Source organism: Gymnoscopelus microlampas (genome assembly GCF_963454915.1).
Source record: "Gymnoscopelus microlampas genome assembly, chromosome: 11".
In the NCBI taxonomy this organism is placed as follows: domain Eukaryota; kingdom Metazoa; phylum Chordata; class Actinopteri; order Myctophiformes; family Myctophidae; genus Gymnoscopelus; species Gymnoscopelus microlampas.
This window is the reverse complement of record NC_139948.1, coordinates 54,495,162-54,520,187: the sequence shown is the minus strand read 5'-3', so window position 1 is coordinate 54,520,187 and position 25,026 is coordinate 54,495,162. Positions and strand designations below refer to the sequence as shown.

At 43.3% G+C, this 25,026-nt stretch overlaps 2 protein-coding genes across 2 annotated transcripts in view; both read left to right on the top strand.

The window, feature by feature from the left end:
• LOC311054876 (TANK-binding kinase 1-binding protein 1-like) overlaps window positions 1–22,769 on the top strand; it is a gene marked incomplete at both ends in the record, with an annotated part of 29,505 nt that extends 6,736 nt beyond the window's left edge. The window contains 9 exons of the mRNA XM_084070872.1: window positions 1,209–1,386; window positions 4,390–4,580; window positions 6,863–6,924; window positions 15,168–15,273; window positions 16,112–16,267; window positions 18,561–18,812; window positions 21,098–21,175; window positions 21,427–21,621; window positions 22,647–22,769. Coding sequence (XP_083926998.1) covers window positions 1,209–1,386; window positions 4,390–4,580; window positions 6,863–6,924; window positions 15,168–15,273; window positions 16,112–16,267; window positions 18,561–18,812; window positions 21,098–21,175; window positions 21,427–21,621; window positions 22,647–22,769 — 1,341 coding nt within the window. The remainder of the gene's footprint in view (window positions 1–1,208; window positions 1,387–4,389; window positions 4,581–6,862; window positions 6,925–15,167; window positions 15,274–16,111; window positions 16,268–18,560; window positions 18,813–21,097; window positions 21,176–21,426; window positions 21,622–22,646) is intronic.
• Window positions 12,660–25,026, top strand: part of LOC311055538 (DELTA-actitoxin-Afr1c-like) — a 98,492-nt gene continuing 86,125 nt past the window's right edge. The window contains exon 1 of the mRNA XM_084071764.1: window positions 12,660–12,664. The gene's annotated coding sequence lies outside the window, so the exon portion shown is untranslated. The remainder of the gene's footprint in view (window positions 12,665–25,026) is intronic.

The following is a 25,026-nucleotide window of genomic DNA, read 5'->3' as shown; positions in this document are numbered from 1 at the left end:
AATCCCATGATATTTGAAACACGGTGGAACCTGCATTGTGTCCCAAAAACACAAACAAAATAGTCCCCGTGGGTTAGCGGAGGGATCTGCGTATCCATAGGAACGACAACGTTCCAACCGCGATCCGCCATGTTGGGGCTTCGGCCCGCTGTAAACTAGTGGTTTTCAACATAGATATATATAAAGGCTAGATGACTCACCCGCGCTGCTGGCCAATGGAGTACGACGTTGCCACATGGCGGCCATCTTGCAACAGTCATTCATAACATTATGTCTATGGCCATATATTATTGAAATAACCATAGCGTGCTCAATTTTCATCCGATTTTCAAACGGTTTGGGGTTTTGTAAACACCAAAGATGTAGTTATGATACTGCATACTTAATGTTATTTAAAAAGAAAAAAAACATGATTATGATTATAAGTATGCAGTGTCATAACTACATCTTTGATGTTTACAACACACCAAACCGTTTGAAAATCGGATGAAAATTGAGCACGCTATGGTTATTTCAAAGTATATGTACCATAGACATAATGTTATGAATGACTGTCACAAGATGGCCGCGGTTGAGCTACGCTTGCGCCGCCCCCTTGAGCCATCTAGCCTTTATATATATCTATGGTTTTCAATGCAAGAAAAAGTGTTCTGAAAATCCCAAACAGGAAGCGGATGGCTTCCTGTTTTTTTGGAACGACGTCACATCCACATTCTACTTCTCTGAATGACGATCGATCATTCCAAAGCTGTGTTAGGGCGCCCCTTGTGGAACTTTCCCCCCCAAAAAAGTAAAGAACGCATCAATGCGATCTTCAGGGACGTGCACAGATAGACTCTAGGTGGTGCTAGAGCACCTGCCCTTTGCCCTCTTGACCAGAAGTGCCCTTTTGGAAAAAAAAACGGCTATTTTTGGCAAAGAGGTATAGGTGTAGAGGGGAAAAAAGAGCAGACCAAGTAAACAAAAAAAAGTGTAATTTACTTGAGCACCTGCCCCTCAAAATGTCTGTGCACGCCACTGAGTCCAAGTCTCAAACTGTAGTCCCTATCTCTGGTGTGTGTGTGTGTGTGTGTGTGTGTGTGTGTGTGTGTGTGTGTGTGTGTGTGTGTGTGTGTGTGTGTGTGTGTGTGTGTGTGTGTGTGTGTGTGTGTGTGTGTGTGTGTGCGTGCGTGCGTGTGCGTGTGCGCGTGTGTGTGTGTGTGTTCCAGACATCACTAGCAGAGCAGCATGCAGAGAGGATCAGGACTCTGGAATCGTCCGTCCGGCAGCGAGACTCGTCTCTGTCCAAACTCACCACACAACTACACAACAACAACAACAACACACACAACAAACACCTACAGCACAGCAACACACAGCTACACATCAGCCTCAACGTACCCAGAGGTAAGGATAGGATCTTTAAAGACAAATATGTTTCTCTCACTGAGAGAGAGCATATCCCTGCTTATAATATTATATATATATATATTATATATATTTAAGAGCATATCCCTGCATGCTCATAATATCCACATCTATCAATAGATGACAAATTATTTTTTTTGGGGCGGTGTAACCGCCCCCTATAAGTGAGGTTTAGACACTGACTAATCCTGCACCGTGATTGGCCAATAGTCTACAACGCAGTTTACACCCCTAACCCCTACACATTCAATGCAAATCTATAGCTGTAATGTGATTGGCTGGTTGACTCTATTCAGGACTGTGATTGGCTAGCGAAACACATGACACATGTGCAGCCCTATGAATAGCAGTATGGACTTTAAAAAAAGGCATTTATCCTTTTTGTTTTTAAGTGAATCATGTTGTGATGACCACACACCGCCCACTTCACACTGGGTGTGATTTTTTAAATCCATTTTGGTGCATTTTTATATGAAAAGTCCCTTAACTCTTTCACTGCCAGATTAAATACATAAATGAAGTTTCAGGAAGTTGAACGGGTTACCTCACGTTCACGGCAAAGAACCAATCAAATCGTATGAAGGAATGAATCATGAACGACCAATCACTACTTCACTCTGCCTCTCTCTTTCTCGCGTAATATTGTTGTACGGCGACATTTGACCAAACCCCGCCCTGCCGCCCTGCGATTGGCTGAATACAAAGACGAGAAAACAAGGACTCCGCCCCCCCCCAGAGGGGACGGTGGGGGCATTTACACAGTCTGATACAGACCAAAACCCTAATACTCCATCTGGTCTGGTGGCGTGCCTCACTACGCCTTAGACTCAGTGGCGTGCACAGACATTTTAAGGGGCAGGTGCTCAAGTAAATTACACTTTTTTTTGTTTACTTGGTCTGCTCTTTTTTCCCCTCTACACCTATTACCTCTTTGCCAAAAATAGCCGATCTACAAGCTCACAACGCCTCGCAGCGCGAGGCGTTGTGGGCTTGTAGATCGGCTATTTTTGGCTAAAGTTCTCCTCAGAAAAGGGATGCTAGGTTTCGAGTGGTTATGGTAAAAAGAAAAATCATATCACATAAAGATTTGGCGGACCCCCTGTAGTAACTCTGACGACCCCCTAGGGGTCCCGGACCCCCTGTTGAAGACCCCTGCTGTAAATTGAAAAAAAAAAAAAATGTTTTTCTTTTTTTCAAAAGGGCACTTCTGGTCAAGAGGGCAAAGGGCAGGTGCTCTAGCACCACCTAGAGTCTATCTGTGCACGTCCCTGCTTAGACTATTGACCGATATGTACCGATAGAGTTATGTACCGACAGAGTTATGTACCGATAGAGTTATATACAGATAGAGTTATGTACCGATAGAGTTATGTACCGATAGAGTTATGTACCGATAGAGTTATGTACCGACAGAGTTATGTACCGATAGAGTTATATACAGATAGAGTTATGTACCGATAGAGTTATGTACCGATAGAGTTATGTACCGATAGAGTTATGTACCGACAGAGTTATGTACCGACAGAGTTATGTACCGATAGAGTTATATACAGATAGAGTTATGTACCGATAGAGTTATATACAGATAGAGTTATGTACCGATAGAGTTATGTACCGATAGGCACAGAATAGTAAATGATGTTGTGGGGACTGCGTTTGCCCCAACTGTCACTCAAAGTTACCACTGGCCAATCACAGCACGACTTTTCCGGGTCTGGGGCGGGTCTTGGCTAGCCTGGTAAACCCTCCCTCCGGAAATCTCATTTCCAATTGATTACAGGAGTGAGTCTGGCCTGAACCGCCTTTCTGCAATATTCGCTGTGGGCTGGAGTTGGGCGGGAGTAATACCGTTGACTGACAACCCCTTCAGCCAATGATCGTTTTTCCCCTTCAGCCAATCAGCAGTTCATATTGACGACCTCCAGACTATGTGACGCAACGGGACTTTTGAGACGGCCATGCCCAAAATAGGTTGACTTATTGGGATACATGCGTGTCACTCCCCGCCCCTGCCGGTTCTCTAAATGTATATTTTTAAATAGGCTCTGTCATGATTAATTGACCACATATATGAAGTTAAACAACTAAATTCTATCCAAACGATATCTTAATAGTAAATTCCGTGCCTCAAAAAAGAAGTTTGAGACCGTTTTAAAACCGAAAATAAGAAGTGACGGCACTCGCAGAAACAACAATGGCTGCCATTCGTCTTTTGTCGGCCCCAGTCAGGCTGCACTCGGCTTCATTCGGGCTCACTCGAACTCGCCACCTGATTGGCCAACTGTCGCTGTCAATCACAGAGCGATGTGCGACAAAGCTGATAGGCTCGTCAGTTCGGCGTACAGAGCGAATATTGCAGAAAGGCGGTTCAGGCCAGACTCACTCCTGAAGTGAAATCAAATGGAAATGAGATTTCCGGAGGGAGGGTTTACCAGGCTAGGTCTTGGCAGAATGTCGCTGCATATCGCTATCATGCCTCTTTCTCCCTCTGGGCTGCAGCCTTATCTGCCCAATGCCTTCCCATAGCCCAGGGGGATGGGGTCTACTGATTGGTTCAGAAACATACAGGGCTACTGTTTCAGACTGAAACTTCAAAATAAAATGTACACATATATATTATAAACCCATTCCAGCAGGACTTTAATAGTCTTTAATATATGATATATATTTAATATAATCATTATGTACACATATATATTATAAACCCATTCCACCAGGACTTTAATAGTCTTTAATATATGATATATATTTAATATAATTATTATGTAAACATATATATTATAAACCCATTCCACCAGGACTTTAATAGTCTTTAATATATGATATATATTTAATATAATCATTATGTAAACATATATATTATAAACCCATTCCACCAGGACTTTAATAGTCTTTAATATATGATATATATTTAATATAATTATTATGTATTTATAAAAAAAGAAAATTGATATTCTATCAGACCTGTCTCTGTGTGTTCAGAGGGGCGTGGCTTGCACAGCTCTCGCTCGCTGGACGCCCTATCAGATCTCAGGCTGCAGCGGCTGGAGGCGGAGCTTGAGGACGCACGGCGGCGGGCGGAGGGGGCGTGTCGCAGAGAGGAGGGGCTGAGGGCGGAGCTTGGCGGGCTGCGGCAGGAAGTGACCCGCCTCCAGGAAGAGAGACGGACACAGGTGATTGGACAGGAATAATATCTTAGGTGGAGGTTTGGCTTAATAAAATACTAATAATAATACTAATAATACTAATACTACTACTACTAATAATAATAATAATAATAATAATACTAATACTACTACTACTACTACTAATAATAATAATACTAATAATACTACTAATACTACTAATAATAATAATACTAATAATACTACTATAATAATACTAATAATAATACTAATAATACTAATAATACTAATAATACTAATACTAATAATAATACTAATAATACTAATAATACTAATAATAATACTAATAATAATACTAATAATAATAATAATACTAATAATAATACTAATAATACTAATAATACTAATAATAATAATAATAATAATACTAATAATACTAATAATAATAATAATAATACTAATAATAATACTAATAATACTAATAATAATACTAATAATAATATTAATAATACTAATAATACTAATAATACTAATAATAATACTAATAATACTAATAATAATACTAATAATAATAATAATACTAATAATACTAATAATAATACTAATAATACTAATAATACTAATAATAATACTAATAATACTAATAATACTAATAATAATACTAATAATACTAATAATAATACTAATAATACTATTAATACTACTACTAATAATAATAATAATACTAATAATACTAATAATACTACTAATAATACTAATAATAATACTAATAATACTAATAATACTAATAATAATACTAATAATACTACTAATAATAATGATACTAATAATACTAATAATACTAATAATACTAATAATACTAATACTACTAATAATACTAATAATAATACTAATAATACTAATAATAATAATAATAATAATACTAATACTAATAATACTAATAATAATACTAATAATAATAATAATAATACTAATAATACTAATACTACTAATAATACTAATAATACTAATAATACTAATAATAATAATAATAATAATAATATTAATAATATTAATAATAATACTAATAATACTAATAATAATACTAATAATACTAATAATACTAATAATAATACTAATAATACTACTAATAATACTAATAATACTAATAATACTAATAATATTAATAATAATACTAATAATACTAATAATACTAATAATACTAATAATACCAATAATACTAATAATAATACTAATAATACTAATAATAATACTAATAATACTAATAATAATACTAATAATAATAATACTAATAATACTAATAATACTAATAATAATACTAATAATACTAATAATAATACTAATAATAATACTAAGGGTAATAATACTACTAATAATAATAATACTCAAGGTTCAAGGTTCATTTTATTTTGTCTCTCGAGGGAGGAATTTGTCTTGGAGTTAGAGCCCCACTGCATACATATAACATTCAACAGATCAAAGAAAAGAATACAAAAAACAACAATACAACAGTAAACACATAGACAAGATATATTTCACATATTCCCTTAACGAGGTGCGTCTAGACATTTCAAAGTCTTCTTTGTAGTCTTAGATTCAGCATTTGGATTGACATAGGAATGAAAGAATACTTATATCGATTATATTCCCACCTTGGCGTCCTATACCTTCTACCCGATGGTAGTAGATCATACTCTGGGTTCAGTACATGCAAGGGATCAGACATAGTATTCTGGGCCTGCCTTATTACTGCTTGCTCAAAGATGACCTGGGGCCTGATCGGGGGGGTAGACATCCCCATAATCTTCCCCGCCATATTCACTAGTCTTGTAATTTGTGATTTGTACACAACCGTCAGGTTTCCGAACCAACTGGATATTCCGTATCTTAAGATGGACTCAATACTGGCCCTATAAAAAGTCAACATAATATTTCGACTGACTCCGAAGAGCCTAAGCCTTCGAAGGAAGTGTAGACGCTGGTGTATCTTTGAACACACAGTTGTAACATGTGTATGCCAGCTCAGATCCTTGTCAATCTGTACTCCTAGGTACTTGTATGAGGAGACTTGTTCTATGTTATGGTTGTGAATGGCGATGATGCTAATACTAATAATAATAATAATACTAATAATACTACTACTAATAATAATAATACTAATAATACTAATAATACTAATACTACTACTACTACTAATAATAATAATAATACTAATAAGTGTAATAATAATACTACTACTACTACTATAATAATAATAATAATATCTTAGGTGGAGGTTTGGGTAGAGTAATTACCTTGTTGTGATAGAACTGTCAATCTGTCAATCACAGGAGGTGTCTCTGAGGTGTGAACACTGTGATGTAGAATGGATCAAGAAGGCTGGAGATGAACAGTAAGTGTCTGTCTGTCTGTCTGTCTGTCTGTCTGTCTGTCTGTCTGTCTGTCTATCATATCTGACACTTCCTGTGAAGCACAAACAAAGACAGAAGCTGAGGTCCTAAGGCCTGTAGTATTTAACTCTTTGCCCGCCACTAACCTCGGTCCCAGTCTCACTCATCTCGTTTGTGATGCCCCATACATATATTAGTCTGGGTGGTTGTGGGTGTCTGTCTGCTGTGTATTGACTCTTGCCCTATAGGGAAGCAGGGTGGGGCTGATTAGTGATTGGAGAGCACCTGGGCCCGGTGCCTCCAGGAGGCTATAAAAGCCCAGCCCTTGCCAGTGTCTTGGAGAAGCTGAGAGAAGCAGACCTGATCTCTACCAGCTCCAACCCCTTAGTCTCCATGCTGTTATGATTATGATTATGTTCTTTCTTTCCATCCACACACCTTGCACCACACTATGTCTCACACATCCACATCTACACCACTGATTACTGACTCCACACTCCATAGGATCCTTATGTTTGTTTATCCATCCTCAGTTCTTTATCATTAGTCTTTGTTTAATAAATATGTTTTGATTATAACTACATCCTGGTCTCCGTCGTCCCAATGTTTGTCACGGCCTAGAGCCAAGCTGTGACAAATGGGGGCTCGTTCCGAACTTAAGTGAGTATTGTTAAACTTTAAAGTCAGTTAAAGTTTTTTTTGTTGCGCGCAGTCACTGAATGTTTTTTTGAAAACCGGTCGTGAAGTAAGTTGGGGTATTCCCTGTGACGTAATGTAAAGTTGGGCCAATCAAATGCGGTTTGGGAGGGCCTAACTCGGGATTCCCTTTTTCTTTGTTTGAAGCGGTTTCAAAGTGTTTCAGTGCGTGCGGTGTTTTGTTTAACGTGGCGTTATTGTTAAATTTCTTTGATTCCCCGTATTTTTTTCTTTGAGCATGGAGTTATTTGAATATGTATATGGGCTAAGTTTGGACACACTGATACTGAGAGATTGAGTAATCATATAGGAGCTACTGTTGTCCCATGTTAGGCATAAGCCACGTTAGTCTTTAGACCTTCGTGGATTTATTTCTTTTCTTGTATTTTTGGTAATGTTGGGGTGAAGCGGTAGTAGCAGTTGTCTCGGGAGCACGGTATGTGGCTGACGGCGTAGTTATCAACTGATTGCGTTGTCTCCTGCATATAGTTAGTGCGTAAATACCCCCGCGAAACCCCATGAAGAGCTAGGGGTGAGTTATATAAGATTGAATTAGGCAGATAGGGGACGCTTCTGATTACTCAGTCAGTTGGTGTTGGTGTTGTAGTTAACTGGTGTCAAATATACATTCAAAAGATAATTAAAATGGCTCAAATTGATCAATTTGTGGCGTCGCCGTCAGTAGATTTTTTAGAAAGCTGTACAAAGGAGCAGCTTCTAGAAATTGCTGACCATTACAAAATTGACATTGGGGACAGGAGACGGAAAGTACATACAATTAAGGTAGTATTAAGTGACATCTTGGAAGATATTGGTATCTTACCAGGTAATGAAACAGGGCCGGAGGGAGACGGTGCGGCGGTGCCGCCACCGACCCAAAATCTGTCTTTTACAGAACAAAAAGAACTGATGCTTATTCAGCTGGAAATGGAGAGGATTAAACAGCAACGAGATGTAGAGCGAGAGAGAATTGAAATAGAAAAAATGAGAATTAATCTGCAGAGGGAGAAGGTAGAACTTGTCAAGGAAGGTAAGATGGACCAGAAACTGTTGGAAGGAGATGGAAGTGTAGCTTCAGGGAGGCGATCTTTTGATTTGGTGAGCAGTTTGCGCTTGATGCCAAAGTTTAGTGAGAAGGAGCCAGAGACTTTTTTTTCACTGTTTGAAAGATTGGCTAATTCAAGAGGTTGGCTTGATGCGGACCGGACGGTGATGCTGCAGTGCGTGCTTACTGGGAAGGCACAGGAGGCGTATTCGGCATTGTCAGTTACAGAAAGTTTAAATTATGCCACTGTTAAATCTGCGGTTCTGAAAGTGTATGAAATGGTGCCTGAGAGTTACCGTCAGCACTTTAGAAACAACAGAAAAGACGAGAAACAGTCATATTTGGAGTTCTCACGGGAATTGGTCATTAACTTTAACCGTTGGCGGATGGTTTCAGGTGGGGACACATGTGAGGGCTTGTGTGACTTACTACTGTTAGAACAGTTTAAAAATGCAATCCCAAATCGTATAGCAACATTCATTACAGAGCAGCAGATTAAAACAGTGGCAGAGGCGGCCGCTTTGGCTGATCAATACGTGTTGACGCACCGAGAGTGGGTACCGCGGGGCGCCCAAAGTACGCACCGGGAGAACAGCGCACCCAGCCATCACTATAGCGCACCCAGCCATAATTCTAACGCACCTTTTACCAGAAATTCGAAAATGGAGGATGGGAAAAGTAGGGCTGCCCGTGACGGTGAAAGAACATGTCATTATTGTGGCAAAAAGGGTCACATAAAAGCAGACTGTTATTCTTTACAACAGAGGAATAAAACGCACTTGAACGTGAAGTCAGCAGCGTTTGTTGCGCCGGTGTCTGTGGTGTCGCGGTCGGAGGGTCCTCTACATGGGAAAGAGAGGAGTCTCTGCGATGTAGATGAGGCGTACCGTCCATTCGTAGAGAGGGGGTTTGTCTCCCTTGTTGGCTCCAATGAAAAGGTGCCTGTAACAATTCTGCGGGACACCGCGGCGCTGGGCACATACGTGCTAGATTCTGTTCTGCCGTTTGCCTCTAAGTCTGCAACGGGGGATGCCATGTTGAGCCGTGGTATGGGCATGTCCATAATCTCTTCTCCTACACACAGACTTGAACTTGACTGTGGCTTGGTCCATGGTGAGGTGGAGGTGGCGTTGCGGGAAGCGTTTCCGATGGCTGGGGTCGATGTCCTCTTGGGGAATATGCATGCGGGTGGCCTCGTATGGGCTAAGGTGCCGCCAGCACCATTGGTAAGTCTGGTTCCGGTTGTAGCCAGTGATCCAGACGAGAGCGAGCGGGATTTTCCGCAGGTCTTTGCAGCAGCGGCCGTGACACGTGCCGGGGCTCGTGAAATTGAGCGTGACAAAGTTGAAAAATCTGATGCCAGTTTTGCGTTATCTGATGTGCCTATTTCTGTTTCCCAGACAGAGCTTGCAGCAGTCTGATCCGTCCATCAGAGGCCTTTTTGAGGAAGTTCTGACAGGTAGTGAGGTGGAGGATAGCGCAAATGGGTATTTCCTTGATAATGGCTTGCTAGTGAGGAAGTGGGTGCCATGTGGGGAACTTGGGGTGGGGGATCCAGTGTTCCAGGTGGTAGTTCCAGCTAAATACAGGGATTTAGTGTTGAAACTTTCACATGACCAGTCAGGGCATTTGGGTGTCAAGAAAACATATTATCGGATTTTGCAGTATTTTTTTTGGCCCAAGTTGAGAAAGGATGTGGCTGCATACATTAAAACGTGTCACACATGCCAGATGACTGGTAAGCCCAATCAGGTGATTAAGCCTGCCCCATTGCACCCCATACCAGCTATAGGGCAGCCATTTGAGCACATCATTATTGATTGTGTCGGCCCTCTGCCTCCCTCTAGGTCTGGCGCCAAGTACCTGTTAACAGTCATGTGTCAGGCGACCAGGTATCCAGCTGCCTATCCACTACGGTCCATAACGACTAGGGCTGTGGTTAAAGCTCTCTCTCAGTTCATGTCAATATTTGGTATTGCTCGGGTTCTGCAGAGTGACCAAGGTTCCAACTTCTCCTCCCACATGTTTGCTCAGGTTCTGAAGCAGCTCCGGGTGAAACACTCTCAATCATCAGCGTACCATGCGCAAAGTCAGGGGGCGCTAGAGCGGTTTCACCAGACCTTAAAATCCTTAATGCGGGCTTATTGCACGGAGTTGGGCAAAGATTGGGGGGAGGGCTTGCCCTGGTTACTTTTGGCTGCTCGGGAGGTGGTGCAAGAAAGTACTGGGTTTAGTCCTAATCAGTTGGTTTTTGGTCATTTAGTTTGTGGTCCACTTGCACTGCTTCATGACAACTTTAAGGCTCCTGACCCTCCCAAAAATCTAATTGACTTTGTCAATGGGTTCAGGCAGCAGTTGTATGTGGCAGGTACAATGGCTAAAGAGAATCTAGCAAAGGCTCAAGTGAAAATGAAGCGCTCCTATGATCGGCGGGCTGAACGTCGGGAATTCAGTCCGGGCGATCAGGTGCTGGCTCTTTTGCCAATTGTGACCTCGCCTTTCCAAGCAAAGTTTACAGGTCCACACACTGTGGTTGAGAAAATTTCAGATGAAAACTATGTCATTTCAACTCCAAACCTTGTAAAGCTACTCAATTGTGTCACGTAAATCTGTTAAAACCATATTATGGCCGAGAGTCTGGGGAGATTCTACCTGTGTGTTTGGCAGCGGGCGTGGGTCCTACCTCTCAGTCGGTGGCAGTGGCTGAGAGCGAGGACACCAGCACATTTGATGAGACATTGGTGTATGGGCGCTTGAAAAACACAGAGTCCCTTAGTAAGTTAGACAACCTGTTGTGTCATCTCCCCAAGGTTCGCCGTTCAGAGTTGGCTAGGTTGATTGGCAACTTCCCAGGTTTATTTGGTGATACACCATCACAAACACATCTTATCGAACATGATATTGAGTTGATTGATCCAAAACCCATTCGGCAGCGTTTCTATCGGGTCTCTGCAGACAAACGCCGGGTGTTGGATGCAGAGGTCCGGTATATGCTGGAGAATGGCATTGCGGAGCCGTCGTCGGCTAGTTGGGCTTCACCATGCATTTTGGTTCCGAAGTCTGACGGGTCATTTAGGTTCTGTTCAGATTTTCGCAAAGTTAACAACGTGACAAAGCCAGATGCCTTTCCATTGCCTAGAATGGATGACTGTATTGACGAGGTTGGGTCGGCGAAATTTGTCAGCAAATTTGATTTGTTAAAGGGATACTGGCAAGTCCCACTGTCAAAAAGAGCTAGTGAAATTGCGTCATTTATTACTCCGTCCGGTCTCTACTCCTACAAAGTCATGCCATTTGGGTTACGAAATGCACCGGCGACGTTCCAACGCCTTATGAATAGGGTTGTTGGTGACCTCGAAGGCTGTGCCGTTTATTTGGACGACGTGGTCGTGTATAGTGACACTTGGGAGAGTCACGTTGCACGTATCCACTCGCTCTTTCAGCGTTTGGCTGATGCGCAGTTAACAGTCAATCTTGCAAAATGTGAATTTGCTCGTGCAACGGTCACGTACCTTGGTCGTGTGGTCGGCCAGGGGGAGGTCCGTCCTGTGCACGCAAAAGTGATTGCTGTGGAGAATTATCCTCCTCCCGCTACTAAGAAAGATCTTATGCGATTCTTAGGATTAATAGGATACTATAGAAGTTTCTGCCGAAATTTTTCATCTGTTGTCTGTCCTCTGACTGACCTTCTCAAGGACAAGGTGAAGTTTGTCTGGTCCTCCCAGTGTCAGCAAGCATTCCAAAATGCTAAGATCTTGCTGTGTTCTGCCCCAGTGTTGGCAGCTCCTCGCATGGACCAACAGTTCAAGTTGCAGGTCGATGCAAGTCATTTTGGGGCAGGTGCAGTATTGGTGCAGGCTGACAGTGGGGGGCTGGACAGGCCAGTCAGTTTTTTTTCTAAAAAGTTTAATAAGCACCAGCTTAATTACTCTGTTATTGAAAAGGAAGCATTGGCACTGGTGTGGGCTTTGGTGCATTTCAGTGTGTATGTGGGATCTGGGGTGCCTGTTATTGTCGATACAGATCACAACCCACTTACATTCCTTAGCTCTCTTAAATGTCCAAACCAAAGACTTATTAGGTGGTCTTTGTTGTTACAGTCATTTTCTCTGGACATCAGGCACATTAAAGGGAAAGATAATGTGGTGGCAGATGCACTGTCTCGTGCTCCTGTTTGAATGTCTGTCTAATCCTTGATGTCTTTGTTTTTCTAGAGCCTGGCGTTGTGGTCCCTGGCCTGTCCTGCTCCTTGACAGCCTATTGCTAGCTGAAACACCAGGATCCAGCTGTTGAGGGGGGAGGAGAGTCCAGGGGTTTGCAAAGCCAGGGCTCTAAGGGTGTTATGACACTCTAGTAGTAGACACATTTTCTGAAAGTATTTGAGTCTGAAATGGTAAAATATAAATGTTAAAATTGGGTGATGTAGAGTGCACTCAAGTGTTTAATTTTGGGTTTGATTATTTGTTTGTATTTAAGTAGTGTTCAAGGGGGAGCCGTGGTTCCTAGTGGGACCACGTCTTTAAGGGGGGGGGGTGTGATGCCCCATACATATATTAGTCTGGGTGGTTGTGGGTGTCTGTCTGCTGTGTATTGACTCTTGCCCTATAGGGAAGCAGGGTGGGGCTGATTAGTGATTGGAGAGCACCTGGGCCCGGTGCCTCCAGGAGGCTATAAAAGCCCAGCCCTTGCCAGTGTCTTGGAGAAGCTGAGAGAAGCAGACCTGATCTCTACCAGCTCCAACCCCTTAGTCTCCATGCTGTTATGATTATGATTATGTTCTTTCTTTCCATCCACACACCTTGCACCACACCATGTCTCACACATCCACATCTACACCACTGATTACTGACTCCACACTCCATAGGATCCTTATGTTTGTTTATCCATCCTCAGTTCTTTATCATTAGTCTTTGTTTAATAAATATGTTTTGATTATAACTACATCCTGGTCTCCGTCGTCCCAATGTTTGTCACGGCCTAGAGCCAAGCTGTGACAAATGGGGGCTCGTCCGGGATATAAAATTGACGGAGAATGTTAACAGATTTGTAAAGCATCAACGTCATTTCCTTGGGCTGTACTTCCGCCAAATTCAACCATTTCCGGTTGTCAACTTCCTAGACAACCAACATCCCAGGTCTTGCCCTGGGTGGCCCGCCACTGACTGAGTTCCCTCGTCAGATTCTGCCGTGGCGCTGCCCGCCACTGACCACTTCTATGTTTTCACTGGTTTCCCACCAGATGGCGCTGTAATCTACCCTATGAATGAGCAACAGACCCGGAATTGACGTCATTGAAAATAAATAAAAGCTTGTTTACTTCCTGTGTATTTCCTGGAAAATGTCTATATCTCTGTTCCTCTTGCTTTATGACAAAAACAAGCCTCATTCAAACGGCCACAGCTGTGCAACAGATTACCCCCCCCCCCCCCCCCATACTACGAGACCCCCCTGTGTGTAATTAGCCCATCGCTGTGAGGACGGAGGTCACAGAGAATATTCCATCATTTTTCAAAGATACAGTAAAATGGCTCGTTTTCGCTGGCAGTGAATAAGTCACTATTACACTATTACTCTAGCAGTTAAAGGACAACTTTGTTTTTTTACAACCAAGGTTTATGTTTTATATTGAAATTAAAGTAAATAAAAGATGAGTGTTAATTCTTTTTTTAATTTACTGCTTTCCATAGTTTTAGCAATTTTTGTCATATTTTTCACAGTGGGCGGGGGCATTCTGTCCGGTGGCTAAATATGTCTTTTTTCTTTTTTACACAATAACCCAGCGTTTTCTTTATTATTATTTACAGTAGCTCTTCTAGCCCCCAATAACTCACATCTGACCATCAAAGACCACAGGACCTTTTTTATTGTGTAAAAAAAAAGACATATTTAGCCACCGGACAGAATGCCCCCGCCCACTGTAAAAAAGATTGTGAAAATTGCTAAAACTATAGAAAGCATCTAAAGTCCCTAAAAAGCCAATCTTAATTACTTCCTGTAAACGAAAACGTGCTGCGTGATGACATAACGCAGCCTTCATGAAAATAAATTAATCTTGATTACATGCACCTGTTTGATTCCCATAGCTGCACGTTCTTCAAACACAGCTGATTTTAATTACAGAGATACTCCGTTTTGAATCTAATTGAAGATGAGTGTATTACTCATTTTAATCTTCATATGCACACTAAAATATGTATCTGAAAACATTATAGGTTAGAAATAAGCCAGGTAGTAGCAAACGTGCTTCACTGGCCGTCTCTCTCTCACTTGTAAACAAACACTAGCCGTGTTGCGCACAGCTGAAGTGATTGAGATCCAACGTCCCATAGCCTGAAGGGATGGGACCTTCTGATTGGTTTAGAGTCGGTTGAACCGGCGTTTCAGACTGAACCTTCAAAATAAAATGACCGAAAATGTCACTGCAGTGCGTCTTTAAAGGGCACTCTATTTACATTTACACTCTATTGACCATTTACCCTGTCTGTCTGTCTGTCTGTCTTTCAGGGTGAACCTAGCGTTAGCCTACACAGAGCTCACAGAGGAGTTGGGTCGTGTTCGTTCTCTGATGGCCAAACAGTCTGAGCTGCTTCAACACACGTCTAAATGTACTGTATAATACATGTATACATGTACTGTATAATACATGTACTGTATAATACATGTACTGTATAATACATATAACATGCTGTAATAAACCTTGTCTCAGGTATGAGAAATGTAAAGAGCCCGCCCACAGAATGTTTCTACTGTAAGCATTTAATAACGGAGGCAGAACCTCCAGTGTGACATTATTACCAGGGTACTTTATTTATTTAACTCATCTGTACTAAAGCAGCATTCAATTATACAAAGACTGATACCAATACAATTCATTAAATTCATTAAAGGGCAAGACCACTTTGGTAGAGGTTTGGGTTGTGTAAGTTACCTTGCCATGATGTAACTCCAAAGGTGGACAAGAAATCAAAAAATAATTGCTCCATTGATTAGAAATTGATAATTCAAAATATGCTCCTCATTGACTTACATTGTACTGTGAAACAGCTCTCAATGTCACTCTTTTAGCACAGAAACAAATGCTAACAAACTTGATTCAGACAATATAGAGCATCACCAAAGAGGTAATAGGTGTAGAGGGAAAAAAGAGCAGACCAAGTAAACAAAAAAAAGTGTAATTTACTTGAGCACCTGCCCCTCAAAATGTCTGTGCACGCCACTGACAATATACAACAGTTTACCTCTAAACTGCATTCCACTGTCCCTTAATATTACATGAATAATGTAATATATTAATAATGTAATGTATTGAATAAAGTACTAATGTAATATAATGCATTAAAATATGATATATATATATATATATTATCTCTTCATCGATCCACCCTTTTCTCTTCCATTTCTCCTTCTCTCCCCCAGTCCCCCCTCCCCCTCCTCCTCCTCTCCCTCAGCACCTCTCCCCCACCAAACCACCCAACCCCCCCCACCCCTCCCACTCTGTGGACAGGCTCCTCCCCTCCCCCGGCGATGGCCCCGCCTCCTTCTCCCACCAGCCAACCAGCAAGCGGCTGCGGCAGCGCTTCCAGGGTCGCCGTAGTTACTCAGAGGTCAGAGGAAAGACCAAGTTTCCATTGGTTACCACCGTAAGAGGATTGACTAGGGAATCTCGCGGTTATTTACCGTCCCGGGAACTGACTTCGTTTTTTTTTTTCTCTTGTTAGAAATGAATACTAATTAGTAGAAAGGCCTATCTACAGCGCGGAGGAATTACTATTATAATTATCCAAGTTACTTGCCGCATTGCCAACCAGGACAGGGTCCCATCGTCCCGTTGTGAACCAATATGGGACGCACTGAATGTAACAGTAATGAACAAAATAAAACACAAGTGGCCGTGATGCCCCATGCCTGCCCTGCGCACGCTGATTTCACCGTTTCCTCTGCTGTCAATAGGCCTACGGTAGACACCAGTTGACTATAGTTGAGACTCAACATCAAGTGAAACGCTGCATAAACAATGGGTAGGTTTGATTTCCAGCCTATATTCCAGCTTAAAATGCGCGCAAGCCAAGCAATGCTTTTGATAGAGAGAGAGGAGAGACTGGAGAGACTGAGGCAGTGGCAGCGCAAACTGCACATCAAAATCACACTACAAAACCCCACATTTGATCAACAACAAAATATAGATTAATACATTTGACAACATACAGCCAACATCCCAAAATGGAGTCTTAATATCCAGCAAGTAGCCTAATATAAATTAATAACTGCAAACAAATTGCAAGTTTAGGCTATCAATATCCGACAAAAGTAGAGATAAGCTGTGACCTCACCGGCGCTCTGATAAATACTCCTTTTGCAAACAACGTCCATGTTCTGTTCTGTTCTCTTGTCAATAATGATACAAATGGAACGTTTATTTCAGCAGCTAGAGTTTGACATTGTTTGAGTGCGTTTTGGGTGCACAGCGCAGCTCCTCGTTTAAGTTAATTGTCTTCACCCGCTGCTGCGCAACAGGGCAGATATCCGCCAGGGCACTATATTATATTTATATAAAATATTTATATGATTTGATCAACTTAAGTCATTATTAGTGCAAGTTCATAGGTGGACACAATAGGGACATTTGGGCACCTCGATGTAAAATTGGCTATTTAAGTATCTACATATAAATGCATTTTAGTGGGCACTTTTTTTTTACCCTTTAACGGGAATTCCCGGGAAGCCCGGGAAAAGGTCTGAAAATTCCCGGGAATTAAATTGAGCTATTTCCCGGAAAATGTTAAACCCTAGGATTGACCAATGGAAACGCTCCAGGAGAAAATATCTACACATTGTACTTTAAACCCATTCAATCCGGGAACGCATCCATTACCCACCTTGATATTACACATGTTTTTTTATCCCCTAAGCTTGCAGCGTAATTTACTTAAATATATATTTTATAAAGTCCCCGTGGGTTGGCGGAGGGATCCGTGTATCCCCTGGAACGATAACATTACAACTGCGATCAGCCATTTTGGGGCGATGGCCTTATGGCCCGTTGGTTTTCATCACAAAAAAAAGAGTGATTGTGTTTTTCTAAAAATCCTATGGTTGGGGAGGACGGATGTCTGTTTTTTTTAGAATGACGTCACATCCGTCTACTGCTTCTCTGAGTGACGAGGGATCATTCCTAAGCTGTGTTAGAGCGCCCTCTTGTGGGATTTTTTTTTTTTTTTGGGATAATAATTTGTTTACTTACGCATGCACGTCGTGTCTTCTCTCCAAAGATCATCAAAACACGGTAACAAACGCTGGCGCCAGCAGATGAAGCGTAGGCGTACTACCTGGCACTTAGTCTCGCGTAGCCAGACCCAACTGAAAATGAAAAACAGCGACCTCTGCTGTTTGTTCTATGTCTGTTGGGTCTGGCAGGAAGCAAACGCAACACCAGTGCGCAAGGAAACCGGGGTTTGTGTCTGCCTTCAGCGCATCACTTCCTGTTGGTGCGACTATGTTTTCTTTCCCACTAACAATATTTCTACACGGAACACTAACACCACTTCTCCCAGAGAACATGGATGGTTTTGGTTATAAGCCCATTTGTTTCTATGATGAAAGAGCAAGTTAAAATGTGAATATCTTTACGTGGTTTTGTCTGCTCCGAGGACGCTATTGTTACATTAGTTTCGGTTAGTTTCGAGGGGGGAAGGGTGGACGGACACGTGAATCCCGCCCACTACATTTGATTGGGTAAAGCGCGGCCTGCTTCCTGATCTGAAGGCACGCCCACTTGAAACCAATGCGCACGGGTTGTCAACACGGCTACCGACAGATTCCAACGCAGAGCAGAATCTGTTCTTGAGAGATTACCTGGCACTCAACGTGTTAACCTGCTTTAACCCCTTGTCGTCCCAGGTGTTGGACCCCACGGCCTTCCACAGACCCCCGGCCCGCCTGCTGAGGGAGCCCGTGTCCACTCTGCCCAAACCGGGGGGCTACGGCCACGCCCACTCCAGACCCCCCCTACGCAGCTCCTCCCTGCTGGGCCTGGCCAGGCCCGCCTCTGCCCACGCCCCCGGGACGGGGGGAGGGGGGGGAGGGAGGAGGCGGGGGGGCAGCAGTCTGAACAGCAGCCCTCATCACGCAGTCCCTCTGACTCACAACATGGTGAACTTTGAACTTTATCATCTTATGATCCTTTAGGCGCAGAGGGGTCTTCAACAGGGGGTCCACGACCCCTTGGGGGTCCTCGGAGTTACCACAGGGGGTCCACGACCCCTAGGGGGTCCTCAGAGTTATGTTTGGCACACAGTTAAATATAAATCAGGCTATACTGCCAAAAATACATTTAGTTGACTAAATGAACTGTAGATTTACATTACATTACATTACAGTCATTTAGCAGACGCTTTTATCCAAAGAGACGAAGTGCATTTTCTGCAAAAACAAGCAACCAAGAGTATACCTAGCGCTAAGGTAAAAGTGTAATATATCACCTACCTACTGTCTTAAACAGATGAGACAAAATAGCTAGATCAAATGAGCACGAGCTAAAACAAATAATGGTATCGACTAAACAAGATCCAATAAAACAATACAACAATAAAACAAGCGTTCGTACAACTAGTTAACAACAAGTAGGCCAGGCAGAGAGGAAGGGTAGTGTTTCCTGAAGAGGTGGGTTTTCAGCCTGCGGTGAAAGATGGGCAGTGTCTCTGCTGTCCTGACATCAGTGACTCTGCTATCCTGACATCGGTGTCTCTGCTGTCCTGACATCAGTGACTCTGCTATCCTGACATCGGTGTCTCTGCTGTCCTGACATCAGTGACTCTGCTGTCCTGACATCAGTGTCTCTGCTGTCCTGACATCAGTGACTCTGCTGTCCTGACATCGGTGACTCTGCTGTCCTGACATCGGTGTCTCTGCTGTCCTGACATCGGTTACTCTGCTATCCTGACATCGGTGTCTCTGCTGTCCTGACATCGGTGACTCTGCTGTCCTGACATCGGTGTCTCTGCTGTCCTGACATCGGTTACTCTGCTATCCTGACATCGGTGTCTCTGCTGTCCTGACATCAGTGTCTCTGCTGTGCTGACATCAGTGTCTCTGCTGTCCTGACATCGGTGTCTCTGCTGTCCTGACATCGGTTACTCTGCTATCCTGACATCGGTGTCTCTGCTGTCCTGACATCAGTGTCTCTGCTGTGCTGACATCAGTGACTCTGCTGTCCTGACATCAGTGACTCTGCTGTCCTGACATCGGTGACTCTGCTGTCCTGACATCGGTGTCTCTGCTGTCCTGACATCGGTTACTCTGCTATCCTGACATCGGTGTCTCTGCTGTCCTGACATCGGTGACTCTGCTGTCCTGACATCGGTTACTCTGCTGTCCTAACATCGGTGACTCTGCTGTCCTGACATCGGTGTCTCTGCTGTCCTGACATCGGTTACTCTGCTGTCCTGACATCGGTGTCTCTGCTGTCCTGACATCAGTGACTCTGCTGTCCTAACATCAGTGTCTCTGCTGTCCTCACATCAGTGTCTCTGCTGTCCTGACATCAGTGACTCTGCTGTCCTGACATCAGTGTCTCTGCTCTCCTGACATCAGTGTCTCTGCTGTCCTGACATCAGTGACTCTGCTGTCCTGACATCAGTGACTCTGCTGTCCTGACATCAGTGTCTCTGCTGTCCTGACATCAGTGTCTCTGCTCTCCTGACATCAGTGTCTCTGCTGTCCTGACATCAGTGTCTCTGTTCTCCTGACATCAGTGACTCTGCTGTCCTGACATCAGTGACTCTGCTGTCCTGACATCAGTGTCTCTGCTGTCCTGACATCAGTGTCTCTGCTCTCCTGACATCAGTGACTCTGCTATCCTGACATCAGTGTCTCTGCTGTCCTGACATCAGTGTCTCTGCTGTCCTGACATCAGTGACTCTGCTGTCCTGACATCAGTGTCTCTGCTGTCCTGACATCAGTGTCTCTGCTGTCCTGACATCAGTGACTCTGCTGTCCTGATATCAGTGTCTCTGCTGTCCTAAAAATCAGTGGGGAGTTAATTCCACCACTGTGGGGCCAGAACAGAAAAAAGTCGTGACAGTGTAGATCGGCCAGAAGAAAGAAGAAAAGATTTAGTCGACTAAAACTAGACAGATCGATAAAACATTTCATAATGACTCAAATCTGACTAAAACTATATGGAATTGTATTCAAAAGACTATGACTAAAACTGACTTAAAAGTTACTATCCAAATGAACACTGGTTCTTTAGTTCCTACTAGGTTTGATGCCTGACAACTTATAATATTCTCATATTATCTGAGGTTTATCATATTGATAACGTACATAATGATTACATGATGAACTATAGGATATCAGGGAAACAATATGCAACAATCTACATAACATTCTGTAATTGACAACGTACAAGTGACCAATCACGTACGCTCTTCCAGGTGCATCATTTCTCTCGCCATGACAACCATCCAGAGCCCGGCCCACTGGTGACCCCGCCCCAATCTGATGATGAAGAGGTAGTGATGATGATGATGATGATGACCACTTTTATTTGTTTTTATTCTTCCATTTTAAAGAGCAGAATCTAAATAACATTCTTATAGTAACTGTAATTCTTACAGTTATCATTTCTCTACCTCCTTCTGTCTGTCTGTCTGTCTGTCTGTCTGTCTGTCTCTCTGTCTCTCTGTCTGTCTGTCTGTCTCTCTGTCTCTCTGTCTCTCTCTCTGTCTGTCTGTCTCTCTCTCTCTGTCTGTCTCTCTCTCAGGAGTGGGTGTGTCCATCTCTGACGTCCAGCCCGCCCCGTACGCTGGGCTCGGTGGTGATTGGCTCGCCGTCGCCGAGGGCCCCGCCCCCCCTCGCCCACCCCTCCTTCTCCGCCCCCGACGGGCCGACGCCCCTCGCCTGTCCCCTGCCCCCCCGCCTCAGCACTGAGCATGCTCAGTCCTGGCCTTCCATCAACGTGAGCCACGCCCCTTTCAGTACCTAAAACATATGTTAAAGCAGCGTTTATCAGGCCAGGGACCCCCTAGCTGAGAGAGAGATGAAGCAGGGACCCCCTAGCTGAGAAAGAGATGAAGCAGGGACCCCCTAGCTGAGACAGATGAAGCAGGGACCCCTTAGCTGAGATACAGATGAAGCAGAGACCTTAGCAGAGAGACAGATGAAGCAGGGACCCCTTAGCTGAGGCAGATGAAGCAGGGACCCCTTAGCTGACAGAGAGATGAAGCAGAGACCCCTTAGCAGAGAGACAGATGAAGCAGAGACCCCTTAGCTGAGAGACAGATGAAGCAGAGACCTTAGCAGAGAGACAGATGAAGCAGAGAACTTAGCAGAGAGACAGATGAAGCAGAGACCTTAGCTGAGAGACAGATGAAGCAGAGAACTTAGCAGAGAGACAGATGAAGCAGGGACCCCTTAGCTGAGAGACAGATGAAGCAGAGACCTTAGCAGAGAGACAGATGAAGCAGAGACCTTAGCAGAGAGACAGATGAAGCAGAGAACTTAGCAGAGAGACAGATGAAGCAGAGACCTTAGCTGAGAGACAGATGAAGCAGAGACCTTAGCAGAGAGACAGATGAAGCAGAGAACTTAGCAGAGAGACAGATGAAGCAGAGAACTTAGCTGAGAGACAGATGAAGCAGAGAACTTAGCAGAGAGACAGATGAAGCAGAGACCTTAGCAGAGAGACAGATGAAGCAGAGACCTTAGCAGAGAGACAGATAAAGCAGAGACCTTAGCAGAGAGACAGATGAAGCAGGGACCCCTTAGCTGAGGCAGATGAAGCAGGGACCCCTTAGCTGACAGAGAGATGAAGCAGAGACCCCTTAGCAGAGAGACAGATGAAGCAGAGACCCCTTAGCTGAGAGACAGATGAAGCAGAGACCTTAGCAGAGAGACAGATGAAGCAGGAATAAGCAATAAGTGGTTTACTTAATAAAAAAAAACTATCCTATCCTGTCTGTCTGTCTGTCTGTCTGTCTGTAGTTATGGATGGAGACAGACCCGGTGAGGAGCTGTCCTCTCTGTCAGCTCAGCTTTCCCTCTGGATATCCTGACGACGCCCTGATCAGACATATAGACTCTCACCTGGAGAACAGCAAGATTTGACTGTCTGTCTGTCTGTCTGTCTGTCTGTCTGTCTCCAATAATTTTTTACCTATTTTTTCTCTCACAGTTCAGTGGTTAAGACAATAAATCCTCCACACACACTATGTTGCATCCTATTAGCTCACCTGCCAGTGAGGAGCCTCCACTGGGAAGACTTACTCATGTACACTACTGACTCACCTGCCAGTGAGGAGCCCCCACTGGGAAGACTTACTCATGTACACTACTGACTCACCTGCCAGTGAGGAGCCCCCACTGGGAAGACTTACTCATGTACACTACTGACTCACCTGCCAGTGAGGAGCCCCCACTGGGAAGACTTACTCATGTACACTACTGACTCACCCGCCAGTGAGGAGCCCCCACTGGGAAGACTTACTCATGTACACTACTGACTCACCCGCCAGTGAGGAGCCCCCACTGGGAAGACTTACTCATGTACACTACTGACTCACCCGCCAGTGAGGAGCCCCCACTGGGAAGACTTACTCATGTACACTACTGACTCACCCGCCAGTGAGGAGCCTCCACTGGGAAGATTTACTCATGTACACTACTGACTCACCTGCCAGTGAGGAGCCCCCACTGGGAAGACTTACTCATGTACACTACTGACTCACCTGCCAGTGAGGAGCCCCCACTGGGAAGACTTACTCATGTACACTACTGACTCACCTGCCAGTGAGGAGCCTCCACTGGGAAGATTTACTCATGTACACTACTGACTCACCTGCCAGTGAGGAGCCTCCACTGGGAAGACTTACTCATGTACACTACTGACTCACCTGCCAGTGAGGAGCCCCCACTGGGAGGAGCCCCCACCTGAACCAGTTTGCACCATGACACAACCCTGGGGTTCTCCAGCCATGTGGTGCTAGCTACATGCTAACTAGCTACATGCTAACTAGCGCCAGCAGTCTAATCATCTGGGTTAGGGTGTGTGCTGCAGTGAACGGTTCCCCAGAAACATCATGGGAGTGATATGGTTCCTCTCATTCTTTTCTCTTCACAGATTTAACAAAATGATCCTAAATGTTACATTCCTGCCTGTGGCATTTTTAAGACTTTGTAAACTTAGATGTAAGACATTCTAAGACTTTTTAAGGCTTTATTTATTCATGTATTTATTTATTTATTTTTATTGATGAATGAACTTTAGATTTTTAAGGATCTGCAGAAACCCCGCCCCCTCAGAGTAATAATGATGTGGTGACTGCTGATCTCTGGCTCCACCTGGTGGCAGGAGGAGGAATCATGCTGCTGCTGCAAAGCCTGATGGGTTCTGTAGTTCTGTACATAACTGTAGTCCTGGTTTCCTGTTTCCTTCCTTCCATACTATAACTTCCTTTGATTGGCTCAGCAGCAGATTTGAACCGTAAACATATTTATGACACTTCCACGTTTCCAGTTCATATATTATATTATATTTATGTTAATGTACATGTTAAGTAACATGTTAAATAACATGTTAAAAAACATGTTAAATAACAGTTAATGTGCTGCTGAGATATTATATTTATGTAATGAAGGTTTAAAGACGCACTGAAGTGACATTTTCGGTCATTTTATTTTGAAGGTTCAGCCTGAAACGTTGGCTCAACGACTCTAAACCAATCAGAAGGTCCCATCCCTTCAGGCTATGGGACGTTGGATCTCAATCACTTCAGCCGTGCGCAACACGGCTAGTGTTTGTTTACAAGTGAGAGAGAGACGGCCAGTGAAGCACGTTTGCTACTACCTGGCTTATTTCTAACCTATAATGTTTTCAGATACATATTTTAGTGTGCATATGAAGTTTAAAATGAGTAATACACTCATCTTCAATGAGATTCAAAACGGAGTATCTCTGTAATTAAAATCAGCTGTGTTTGAAGAACGTGCAGCTATGGGAATCAAACAGGTGCATGTAATCAAGATTAATTTATTTTCATGAAGGCTGCGTTATGTCATCACGCAGCACGTTTTCGTTTACAGAAAGTAATTAAGATTGGCTTTTTAGGGACTTTAGATGTAAAAATACACAAAAATGGGTTTTTTTTATTTTTTTTGGCATCTATTGTTAGGTATGCCCATATGATGACCACGGATATGCTCTAAAAGTGTGACACCTTTAAGGCAGAGATGATAGTTTGTAATAAAAGGTAAATGTATTTATTTTTAACACAATCTAATCAATGTCCTCCATGACATCACCACGGTTACAAGGACAACAGGCTCGCGCATGTGTGTGCGTGTGCGTGCGTGTTTATTAGGGTTA